The 12,650-nt window shown below is 54.2% G+C and overlaps 1 protein-coding gene across 1 annotated transcript in view; it reads right to left on the reverse strand.

Moving 5' to 3' along the window:
- PLXNA1 (plexin A1) overlaps positions 1–12,650 on the reverse strand; it is a 101,261-nt gene that overhangs the window by 33,005 nt on the left and 55,606 nt on the right. Inside the window, exons 9-11 of the mRNA XM_064667499.1 lie at positions 12,108–12,308; positions 2,929–3,025; positions 2,409–2,599 (exon numbers count right to left, since the gene is read on the reverse strand). Coding sequence (XP_064523569.1) covers positions 2,409–2,599; positions 2,929–3,025; positions 12,108–12,308 — 489 coding nt within the window. The remainder of the gene's footprint in view (positions 1–2,408; positions 2,600–2,928; positions 3,026–12,107; positions 12,309–12,650) is intronic.

The raw sequence follows: 12,650 nt of genomic DNA on the forward strand, positions 1-12,650 counted from the left end.
GAAATGTGCAGCAGCAGACACAGTCCACGTACCAGCCCTGATAGACCACATGGAGCCAGGGGCTGTTTCTGCACAGACCCACCGCAGCCATCGCTGCTAGGGTTAACCTCTGCCCTCTGGATTCACACTGGGCTGGTCACCTTCAGCACACACAAACTTGAACAGGGGCAGTCAGTTCCCCCGCACACAAGGCATCCCATGGGACATGTCCCAGGACAGCAGAGCTGGGCCTGGTGCCTGAGCCCTGACTCCCACCAAAGCAACTACAGTTTACCATTTACACAGCAACAAAACCCTCCAGGGCTGTGGGGAACCACTGTTTGCCCAAACCCTCTTCAGCCCCTGCCCAAGTACGGGATTGGAGCTCGCTCTGGCAGCTGCAGCCGGCATCAGGTTGGGTCTTCCCCTTAAATCAAGCTCCGCCAGGGTGGCTGGCAAGCAGCGGCTGTTTGTTTGGTGTTTCTAAATGAGTGTTAAAAGCTGCTCCGGCATGTTCAATTCCTCCTCCGCAGCAGCAAAGCTGACAAGGGCCATGCGTTCGGGGAGGAATGAGCCCGGGAATGAAATGACATCGTTGGTCGCCCAGCACAGGGAGGTCACGGCTAAACAAGGTGTGCAGGACGAGGGAGCTGAGAAGGAGAGCAGGGGCTGCTGGAGCCTCCCCTTTTTCCCCTTCAACCTCTGGACTCCTGGCCCCAACAAACACTGCTGCTTTTCTCCTAATTGGTTTCACAGGGTCCTTTTACATCAACAAGCGAACGGCTCTAGTGGGTACAAGCAGCTGGCTTGCTCTCAGCTCTGGCAGCCGCAGCAGGGCCAGGAGGTGCTGAGGCCAAGAGATTCCCCCTTCCCAAGGGAAAGGATATCACTCTGAGGGTCACAGAGAGCACCAGGCAAGACACTGCAGAGGTCTAGAAGGAGCTTGTCCCCACCACTGAGCAATGGGTAAGTGATTCTTCACTCCAAGGGTGAAGAATCACGGCCATCTCCCAGCCAGCCCCAGCACCCATGAAGACACCTGCACTCCAGTGGGCTGGGCAAGAAGGAGGCTCCAGCTCCTCATGAAATTACTGTAGGAGACTCTTTTCCCCCATCAGCCCATGCTGCCCTCTCTGCACCAGGCTTCTCTCTGGACCATTTCCAAGACTGCCCACAGCCCAGATGTGGGACTGGGGCAGTGGGAAGCAGCAGGCTACAGGCAGGGTGCTGGAGGAGCATCACAGCAACAGCTACACATCCACAGGACTGCCAACCCCCATGGCACTAACACAGAGTGGCATTAATGTCAAGCCCACCTGCTAACAGCTCTGTTCCTGCTGCACCTACAGTTACTGCAAAATTTCATAACGATGCAGGGCAGGAGAGCTGCTACCAACCCTGGACACCATCAGCTGCTAGGAAGCTGCTGTGAGTAGCATGTGTGTGAATGCCTGCGGCCCAGTCACGTGAACACAAAAGAGGACAGGGCACAGCCTAAAAAGAGGCCACCCTGGCCATGACCCGGCCACTGCAGTCTCCACCCCCATCATCCCTAGGGATCCAAATTTGGGAAGTTCAGCCTGAGCATGGTGAGAAGTCGCTGGGAACAGGGAGCCCTGCAGCTCCACACAAAACAGCAGACCTCCTCGTGGACTCTGAGGCTTAATCCCACTTCCCCAGGAATGGATCCCTTCTCCTGCCAGCACTTCACCAGCCCCGAGCAGCTCTCTGCAGGCAGTACTTCTTGCAGGCAGGGCTCTTTGCAGGCAGGGACATGCCTGTTGGGGTGTTCCCCCCTTCCCCACATGGCTGCCACCCAGCACACTGCAGTGCCCATGCTGTGCAAGAGGCAGGCAGCATGCACAGAGAAAAGCCAAGACTCTCATTTCCAGCTTCCATCAGATAAGGCACTGAAACTCAAACAGATCAGATCCTGTGCTAAGTCTCCAGTAATTAACACCACCGAGGCCCAGCCAGCCATGGGTAAGCAGAAGGTATCCAGCCAAAATACCCATCAGTCCCTCCTTGTGAACCTTGATCTTGGCCCAAAAGGCATGTGAACATGAATATACACAATCTTATTAAGCAAAGGTCAAAAAAGCTTCAGGGAAAGGGGATGACGATGAACTACTGGCCCCAGAAAACACAGCAACATGAGCACCCTGGAGCTGCATCTTTCCTGGATCCTCCAGTCATGTACAGGAATGGTGGGAATCTCGGAAATGGGCCAGAAAGCCCAGGGCATGGGGGTGGGGGAGAGTGGATTTTAGCCTTGGAAATTAAACTGGCAACAAAAAACATTCAAGTACTACACAAACATCGAGTAGATCTGGCTGCTATAAGGCACCACCAGAGAGCCCCATCCCCATCTCTATGCCCATCTTCCATGTCCCTTCCTGGGCCATCTCCACTCATCTGTCCCCACGTACCTTGGTGATCTTGGGGTCAGTGCAGCGGCTGTTGCCGCTGCTGGCGTGCATCCAGCTGCTCTCGTAGGCCAGGCAGTGCTGCCGCAGGGAGCAGCGTCTCTCCGACACGCACCAGCCGCACTCGAAGCGCGGGTCAGCCTTGAGGCACAGCCCGCAGCTCTCCCGTAGGGCTGAGCACTTGTACAGGTGGGCTGTAACAGCAGGAGGAGTGCAGGGGTCAGCATGGGCCCCAGAGCCCACGGGCAAAAGGTTTTAGGGAAAAGGGTACCTGCTCTTGCCTCCTCCCACCAACTCACAGGGCAACAGGACGCACCAGCACCTTGGACTCAACACCAAAGCAGAGCTTTGGGCTCTCTCCCAAAGCTTCTTGGAGAAAAGCCTCTTGTTTAGAAACCTTGTCAACATTGTTCCCTTCTACAAGGCACTGGTGCAAACCGGGGAAGGAGCAGGGGAGAGAGGTGAGCTGGAGGCTGGGGCAGCTCCAGACGGCTTTCCCACCCTGATCCCATCCCTCACTCACCCTGGATGTTCTGAGGGTTGTCAATGACGAAGTTCCCGTTCCAGACCACAGACAAGTTGACGGGCAGGTCGCTGATGTCATTCCCTTCATAGAAATACTGCAGAAGGAGACAGAAGGAGGCAGAACCCATTAATCGTTGAGGCAAAATGTCCCAGTGAGAGGCATGGAGAGACATACAATCCCATTACATGGATGTCTCCCATCAGCCCAGAGGAGAGGGATGAGGGCGTCATTGGGACTTGCTGTCTAGGAACAAGCAGGTCTGACAGCCACTGGTCAAAGCATCAGACACGGCACATGAAACCACTGGATTGGACTGGCAAAAAAGGTAAAGCAGCAAAACAGAGGGTTTCTAAATAGACTCCAACTCCATTAAGTCAAAGGTCTGAAGCTGTTGCTGCTGGGAGAAGAGGAAACAGATGGTGACTGAGCAGCACAGACACATCTCTCCTCACCAGGCACCTGAGCCCTCCCCCATGTCCTCCCCACTCCAGGGATGCTCAGTTGGATGTTTGAGATTATGGTCATCACTAATGAAGCCTGGGCACATCACAGGAGTGGATTCAGTCACCTCCAACAGCCAGTGGGAGGATGTCCCTTGTGGACCCCTCCAGCCCCATCACCCATAACACAATTATACAAAGCTGTGGCCACATGGTTGTGGATGGGACAGAGCCAAGGACCATCCTGATGCCACACCAGCCCTCAGAAAGGTCTCAGAAGAGAGCAGCCCTCTCCTCCACACTGCAACTCCAGTTGCCCTCCTCCCAGCCCCACACTGTACTCAGACATCAGATGCACTCCATTTCAGGGCTGGCACCACCACCCTGATCCCCTGAGCTCCCATGTAGGGAGGTGATGCCAGGGAATCCTGTCCCCCAGCTCTAGGGTACCCCAAACTCAGGCCCCAGCCCCTGCTGCTGTTCAGACATATCCACCTCCATTGTTCCTTCTAGCTTGGCCAGTGTCTCCTCCCAATCCAGATCCCTCTCCCCTGCCTCAACACCTGAGTCCCACTCCCAGCAGCCCCATCAATATTCCCTGCAAAGCCCCTGCACACAGACAGAGAGGTTTAATCGATATGGAGGCAGGAAGGCAGTTGGAACCATCCCTGACAGCTAATGACCTCCTTCGGCAAGAGATTCCCCACTCCTCGCCTGCGAAAATGACAGGCGTGTCAGGAGAGATTAAATGAATGATTCATGGGTTGCTGGAGTTTGTTAGGGAGCAGCGGACGCGCTGGCAGAGGTTCACCCAGCCACAGGCAGGACACAGCCCTGCCACCACCTCCAGCCAGTCCCAGAGTCACCTTTCACAGCCCCGGTGCTGTACAGGAGGAGGTGGCCTCAGCATCGCCTCCAGCAGTGCCCAGCTGCTGCCCCACAAAGACCCAGGACCACTCCACTCGAGACAGGGACGTAGCCCATGAAGGAAGTCAGCACGCCCAGGTGGTTCAGGAAAGCAAGGGACACTTGGGTCCTTCTCACCTGACCATCAAAGCTGGTCCCTTCTGTGCTGAGTCTCTCCCAGCCCAGGCAGCATCACCAGTCCAGCATCAGACACGGCACCAAAATGGGGCACGTGCCCAATGTGAGACACAGCTATGGCAACATACCACCCTCAGCCCTACAGGGTGCAAATGAGAGGCCAGGCTTGGTCCCCTGTTATAGCTTTTGGCTAGTGAATCCTTTGTCCAGGAGCCACACCTCCAACTGCAAATGCAACAGCTCCACCAACATCTCCCCTCTACAGGCAGAGCCCCATCAACCTCTCAGACATGGCACCTCTTGCCATGCTTGCTCAGAGGACCTTCATCACATCCCCACCACCCACCATCTACCAACAGAGCCTCTCAGCAACATTCCCGTCACCAGACCTGCAAAGATGGAGTCAGAACTGGGCTAGGAGTACAGATCTGTTCACCTTCCTCTATCCTACCCCCACCCAAGGATATCCACGACGAGGAGCCAGCCAGACCCAGAGCAGTGAGCAGAGACCATTCCCTGGCAGCAGGAGGGAGCATGTGCTGGGGAGGGCGGTGCCGGCGCCGGAGCAGAATTTAGCTGTGACGAGCCACGTGGCAGCGTAAGTGAAATTGGCATTTTCAATTTGTACTCTGACATGTCTCATTTGGGGCCCTGGCATCTCGGGAAGGCATCCAGCCTGCAGCTGTCCAAAACACTTATTTGCATCTCTCTGCCCCGGCTGCTTTTGGAAATTAGTTCTTCTGGGAGGTGGGTTGGAGGAAGAAGAATAGGGGGAGAGGGAGGGAGAACATTAACTCTTCGTGCACCAGTCCCGAGATGGCAACAGAGCAATTGCATGAGAGACTGTCTCCCTCTGGAAAAGGACAAGTGCTGAGGATGCTGAATTTGCTGTGGAACAGAGGTGGAGTGGACAGCGGGAGCAGCGGGAGCACAGGACTGTGTGAAGGCAAGTGGCAGAGCAGGAGTTGTTGCCCCAGCTGGTGTTCATGGCGTGGGATCATCAAGAGAACGTGGATATCAATGAAAAATATGTCCTTGGCATCTGCAAGTCTGTCAGCAGCCTCTCACCTGCCCTGTGGAGACAGCAGCGAGTCTGTGACTTGGATGCTGCTACTGGTCCCTGTAGGATGCCGGAGCTGGAGTCATGATTCGCTGCTCAGGGACAGGAGCTCCAGCCACAGAGGCTCTGGACTCAGCCTTCTGGGATGCAGAGATCCATCAGATCTAATCCATCCAGATCCATCAGATCCCTCTCTAATTCCCAAAGCTTCTCCTACTTTGAAGGATGTTTCTGAAAGGCCTCCTTGCAGCTGCCCTTGCCATAGTGTAGGCAGGAAGGTGCCCTCTCCACCCACAGGCACAGCCATAGCCACATTCAGGGAGATGGCAGCATCCAAGCAAAGCAGCAGCCACCTTCCTGACCTGAAAGCAGGTGGGGATCAGGCAAGGGTTGCTTACCAATCTGTCCATCCTATGGGATCCAGACAAGAGCCCACAGACAGCCAGGAGGTCCCAGCATGCTGGCTCCTCCCTGCTTCGAGCTAACACAGTGCTAAACATCCATTAAATACTTAACTGTTATTAACTTCCCAGTTAATCAATCCCAGTGGCTGGCAGCAGCCTGGGATAAGCAGCAGGATGAGTGTGAGTGGGGGGATGCACCTACCCAGGTAGTTCTGTTATCAGACCAGATTTTGCTCTACAAAGGTGCCCAAGACCACTTGGCTGTGCCAAAGGATGATTTGGCTTGGCAGTTGCTACAAGGACAAGTTGTGGGAAAGGGATGTTTGAGAGCAAAAAATGACAGGCACAGCCCTGAGAGCAAACCAACGGCACCCAGAAGAGAAGTGCTCTCATGCAGCACAGTCCACAGAAGGAGATGGGAGAAAAGATGTCATCAAGTGAGTCAGCAACTGAAATATGAGCTGCCTGGCTCCTTACCTAACCCAGCCAGCCTCTCCATCCCTCTCTGGGAGAGCTTACAAGGCACATATGAAAGAGATGACAGAGGATGCTTCAGCCCCACCAACCTGGATACCAGCCTTCCTAGCAAGGTTTCCCTCTGTAGAGATGCAGTTCAGGCAAGAGAACTCACTGCTAAGCCTTTCTCAAGGCTTTTCACCCAAAACTTACCTAAGGCATCTTCCCAAGTAGCAACCAACAACCTCATACGCTTCTCACATCCGCCCCGTCCCCATGCAGGGGATGCTACCAGCCTTGCACATTGCAAGGGCTGTGGGTGTCACCTGCCCTGAAGGTCCCACTTTCAGTTCTAGCAAGCCCACTGCTTTCCCACCCACCAGCTAGCAGTAACAGGCACCGACAGTTGCCCAGCTTCCCTTGGGATGAGGGATTCAGCACTTGGAGAAGGTGCCTCCAGGGAGCCACACAGGGGACAGAGCTGCTGATCTGGGGGCAGATCACACTGAGATGCACTTCAGGATGCTCCTGCAAGTGCTGTACCAACTAGCCAAAGCACTAGCCCTTCCCAGGCCAGGGGAAGCAGGGTGACCCCCCCAGCCCTCAGATCCCTTGCCACAGGGCATCCATCCCGCTCCAGCCGCAATCTGCACAGCCCAGCCCAGGGGAAGGCAGCGGAGGGGCTGCTCCTCTGCGAGGAAACCCACACATCCAAATTTCCCGTGCAACAACCCTTACTCCCACATGCACCATCCCCCTGGGCTGCATTTCTGGAGGAGAGCTTGGGCTGCAGCTGTGTCCTATTTTTCTGTAGTTGATGACCTCAACTCCTTCCCTGCACTATGGGGACGGCAGTAATGTACATCGCGTCTCGCCAGGGCTCAACTGCAATTCATCATTATTTTATCTGCTGGAATTTAATTGGATCCTATCAAACTCTCCTGATACTCCCTTTTCACTTTAAACACTGCTGCAGGAAAGATAAATGTAGGCACCGCTAGGACGGAGAGCACGGCTTTGTCGGCGAACGGAGCTGGGGCTGCGAGCTCCAATCCTGTTTCCCTCTCCATGGCTGGTTAATTAGAGATACATATACCGGAGGTGTGCAGTGCTCAGAACAGGGCATGTGTGTATGATTTATGTTCCTCTATAAATACACCCTTGGCCGAGTATATCGTCATCTACACAACGGTGCAACTTGACAGTAACACTCAGCCTCTGATTCTGGATCTCCTCTTGCTCTTTTCACATGGATCTCCTCCTTTCCTCCCCCATCACACACAAGCTTCTTCACCTGGATTCCTCCTTCCTGAAATCCGGCAGGGTGTGAGAACCTGAGACCCTGGGAATATGTCACAGCAACACTCAGGCTCCACAGCAACAAAAAAAATACTCAGAAAACATAAATTTACCAGGTCTTAACTCCCTCCCCAGCATTCATACCTGGGGCTGGGCTTCAGCACCCACGCTGGTTCCCACTTGTGTGCCCACCTCATCAGCCCAGCTTGCCCTGCACCCACACTTCGTCACTGGAACAAACAACTCCAGGAGAACATCCTGACCTGATTCTGGCTGGTGAGCAGCAACCTCCACAGCCACAGCAGAAATAGGTGGGCAGGGTGGGCTCTCTGTTCCAGGGGCATGGGCAAGAAAGGAGCCAAAAGGGAGCCAGGGAGGTGACACAGCTGCTTCTCGCCACATGAGGCTTTGGTTAAAAGGAAAGGGAAAATACTGAGGCATGAGGTTTAATTTAAAGTACTGAGACAACAAGCTCATGGAAAGGAGATCAGGGGTTCTTCCTATTTATATATTTAAAGGAAAAGAGCAACTCTGGGGGTATTTCAGCCTTATGAGGAACGTCCTGGAAAGAAAAAGCCAAAGCCTTGGCAGCAAGAAACACCTGTAGCTATTTTGCCAAGGCCAGGACTAAATCAGATCAAGTCCAATGTTACAAGCAGTAGTGCAGATTCAGGATTGTGGCACTTTTCAACAGCAAAATTGTTTCATTTCTGCAGCAATCAGGAGGATCAGCCCTGCTGAGGGATGGTAGATGAGAAAGAACAGTCAAAGGCAGGGATGTTTGGGAAATGAAATTCAGTGGCATTACCTGCACGTGTTGAGACAGGTGACCATTTTTCCATCCTCTGCTGCAAAAAATAAGCCTGGAGAAGTCTGCTTCCAGAAGATTAAAAGTAACCAATTAGCAAAAAAATGGTTTATTGGCAAAAAACTTCATTTTCTTAGACAGGCTTGTCTTTCCTCTTTGCATCTTGACAATATATGTGGCAAACCTTTAGGGTTGCTTTCCTTTTGAAGAGCAGAAAGAGGCCAAAGTGAGGAGGCAGAAAAGGTTCTTTTGGCTTGACTTTTGCCCTGCGATGCTGGGGAACACCAGAACTGGTCTCCCCTGAGTTTGCCAAAGATCTATTGGGTATTCCAAACAATGTTTATAGTTGACACTCAAACTCTAATGAATGGACTGCTGCATATTTAACAGAGACGTCCTTTCTTCGAACTGCAAACAAGTCATTGGAGTTTGACAAGCACTAAAACTGAACAACAAAGAGTTTTAAGGGGCTTGACTTATTATCCCTTCCATTCACCAGTGACTCAGGAAAGCATCCCTAATTCCACAGAGTAATTAACCTCTTGTTTAAATCTCACTAAACTCCTGGAAACAATGTGTGCTTAAATGCCTTTCAGAGGAGAGGACATCTATTCTTCACTTTCTGGCTGGGAAGATGTCTTCCTTTTCCTATTTCTCCACTTGCCAGTGTCCTCCACACCAGGCATGACCCAAAATCCTAACCCAAAGGATGACCTGCAATGGAAGAAGCCAGCAGGTCATGGGTGGGTGACAGCACAGGAGCCTGAAGCGCTTTCAACCAGCCAGATGGGCTGTAAAAGGCGCGAAGGAGACAAACACCACAGAAGTGTGAATCTGAGTCCCCCACACCATAACGCAGCCTGGCTCGATGCCCTCAAATGTTAAAGCAGGCGAGCAGACCCTGAAAGCAAGGTGGTTTCTTTCACGCCAAAACTCTCCTCTTGCGTCTGTGAAGACACCCTGCGCCTGAACACCACGTCTCCTGCCCAGGACTGCAGCCCCACAGAGCTGCTGCCACTCCGACACACCTCACAACACCTCACACATGCTCTTCTGGCAATTTGTGCTGTTTTCAGGGCACCCCTGCAATTTTCAGGTCAAACATCCACCACTGTCAGCCCAGGATAAGGTGTTGGTTACCTCAGCCCTGCATGAGGACCACAGGGTGGGCAGGCACACCTCAAGCTGTCCTATCCCTTTGGAGAAGAGTTACAGAGGCTGTATAGCTCATGACACCAGTCCTGGCAACCATGGCACCCCTTGGGAAACCCACCACAGGCAGTGGGTTTTGCTTCTCTCTCTCCCTCATGTCTGGCAAATTGAGATTTACTGGGGAAAAATGAGCCCAAATCACTCAGAGCCCCTTGCCAAGCTCCATGTCTGTTATGTAAAGGCTCCTCTCTGGTGCAGGCACCTCTGCCCACAGGAGCCATTAGGCTGTTGCTGCCAGCACTGTACAGCCATAGCACTTCCCTATAGGGAGCATCCTGCAGCACACATGTCCCAAACTGCCTTGGAATTAACTGAGCCAAACCACACACTCCATAATTGGGCAGAAGGGACCTGCCAGCTCCAGACAGAGGAGACCTGGCAGAAGGTTGGGCTGGCCAAGGGGCTCTGGCCAGGCAGGGGCTCATGAGTTGTCCCTGCAAACGTGGGGACCAGCAAATCACTGCAAGAAATGGAGGTCTGTGAGCCAACATCCACTTCCCCCACGTGCACAAGGCAGCTGAGGTTTTGGATCCTTGGTGCTGATGCAGCTCTGTGCCCAGCTGACGGTTCCTGCAGGCTGGGCTTTCTCCTGGGAACAGAGACACCACGCTTCTTCCACACTCTGCAACAGGGCATTGGTTCCTCCAGCCTGTTTCCAGACCCAGCAGCGGGGCCAGGCACAGACACATCACAGAATAGCCCTCGGACAGCAAAGAAAGTTCACAAAGCAGCCTTCTGCTGGAACAAGAGTGGTTCAGCTGACCCCCAAGAAGCCTCCCACATGCCTGCAATGGAGACAGAGCAGCCAAGCTTGGCTACCAGCAGCAACGAGACCCTGGTGAAGGTGACAAGCAAAGACTGGGGCTGGGAGCAGACCTGCATGACAAAGCCCCAGTGAGGGTCACAACACCACAGAGCAACAGCCCTGACAGGTCCATCTGGCTTCTTTTCTTCCCTGAATGCAGCAGCAAGAAGACAAATCTTTGCTTAAGCCACCTGGTTAATGGCTTCTCACAGCAGAGCCCTGTAGATTCCGCTCTGGTCCTGCTGCTCCCTGGGGCCTGGGCCTTGTCCTGCTGCCTGCACCCACCTCCAGGCCAAGCACAGAGCCACCAACATTTCCAGCCAGCAGCTCAGGACCGGGAGCATTTCTGCTCTTCACAAACTGCCTGTCACCAAGAAAGAGCCCCAGTAGCACGGCATCCCCCTGGCACTGCCAGCACAGCATCCCCCTGGCACTGCCAGCACAGCATCCCCCTGGCACTGCCAGCATGGCATCCCTCAGCACTGCCAGCATGGCATCCCTCGGCACTGCCAGCACAGCATCCCCCTGGCACTGCCAGCATAGCATCCCTCGGCACTGCTGGCCAGGGCAGGAGGCAATGACTCAGGATGCTTCTCCTGCCCAAAGGCTCCACAGCCCTGGGATCACCGGCAGAGGGAGGGAGCCAGTGCTCATCTTCAATGGCCTCTAAATGTCACTCGTGCCACCAAAGGGAGCAGGGATCGGCGCTGGTGTTAGGCTGCAAATGAGCTTTCACAGTATGGGAGATGAAAAACAAATTTTAAAAGGATTAAATGGGAGAGAGAAGGGAGGGGGCAGCTCCATGTGGATGAGGGCAGGTCTGTGCAGAGCCCAGCAGGCAGCCAAGGAGCTAAGCAATATTGGCTCCCAGTGGGGGCTATTAACACCCAGGGTGGTTTGCTTGTGGGCCTGGTGCACAGCGAGAGGCACACACACAACTCACCCAGGGCTGCAAAACACCCTCCCACTTAGGGATAAAGCACCCAGAGAGGGTAGAGGAGGCAGAGATGCCTGCAGGAGAGAGCTGAAGTGACAGGGCTGCAGGGAGCAAGAACACAGAGACAGGGAGTGATGCAGAGAGCATGGGCAGGCGGGCAGGCAGGCAGGCAGACGGGAATGAGGCAGCTGCTGGTCAGAATCAGGGATGGAGTCAAGGATAGACAGGAGCTGCAGGGGAGGAGGGGAAGCACTTGCAGGGCTGGCCAGCACAGCTGCATGTAGGGGGCTCCTTGTGTGCAGCAGGACACAGAGGAGTTAGCTCAATCCCACCTGTAAAGTGGGATGGCTTGGTGTCAGGGGGAAGCGAGAGCAGGCAGAGAGAAGGAGGAGGCAAGGCTCTGGCACATCTGGGCCAGCTGGCTCCAGTCCAGACAACTTTCTTCAGCTTTGCAAAGCCAATTTTCTTGGAAGTGCTCCTAAAACCTGGTGGCCCCAGCATTGATCCTATCCAGAAAAACCCCAAGCAACCTCCCCATGCACCTGGGAGAAGTGGCAGAGAGCCTACCTCAACGCCACAGCACCAGAACCCCCCGTTACCTGCCCATGGGAGAGCAAACCTGGCCATGCAACGAGCCGGGGTGGTCCCGGGGCAGGCGGGAAGGAGCAGCCCCACAGACAAGGCCCAGGCCAAGGCAAACCACACACTCACCGAGGTGTTCTGGCACTGGATGCTGGTGCTGTTGAAGCGCAGGGCAGTGACACGAGTGGTGCTGCCGGGGATGTGGAAGATGCACTCGTAGTTGCGCTGGCCAGACTGCGGCTGGGGCAGGTTTTTGGCTGTCAGGGTGATGGGTTTCACCACACCCACAGGGATGTAGATCTGGGTGGAAGGCAGGATCTGTGGGCAGTCCTGCAAAGGAAACAAGAGGCAGTTGATGAGATGGGAACACTGTGCAGCCTCCCCCCAGCATCCTGTGATCCTCTCCTCGGCTGGCAGGCTGGGCACATGCTTGAGTAAACACTCATATGCCAGCACCCAAACCAGCATCTCATGGCTGCTCTGCCCACAGCCCTGGAGACAGAAGAGCACAGAGGAATCTGGTGGCAGGGCAGTAGTGTTTTCCACAGCATCAGTTGATTTAGGTGGGAGGTAGGGAGAGGACTCATCTATGGAACCTGTAACCTGGCACCACAACAGCAACACATGTCTGGGCTGACTGGTAATGAGATGGACTTTATTGTGTCACTGCAG

The sequence above is a fragment of the Pseudopipra pipra genome, chromosome 11 (assembly GCF_036250125.1).
Source record: "Pseudopipra pipra isolate bDixPip1 chromosome 11, bDixPip1.hap1, whole genome shotgun sequence".
In the NCBI taxonomy this organism is placed as follows: Eukaryota; Metazoa; Chordata; class Aves; order Passeriformes; family Pipridae; genus Pseudopipra; species Pseudopipra pipra.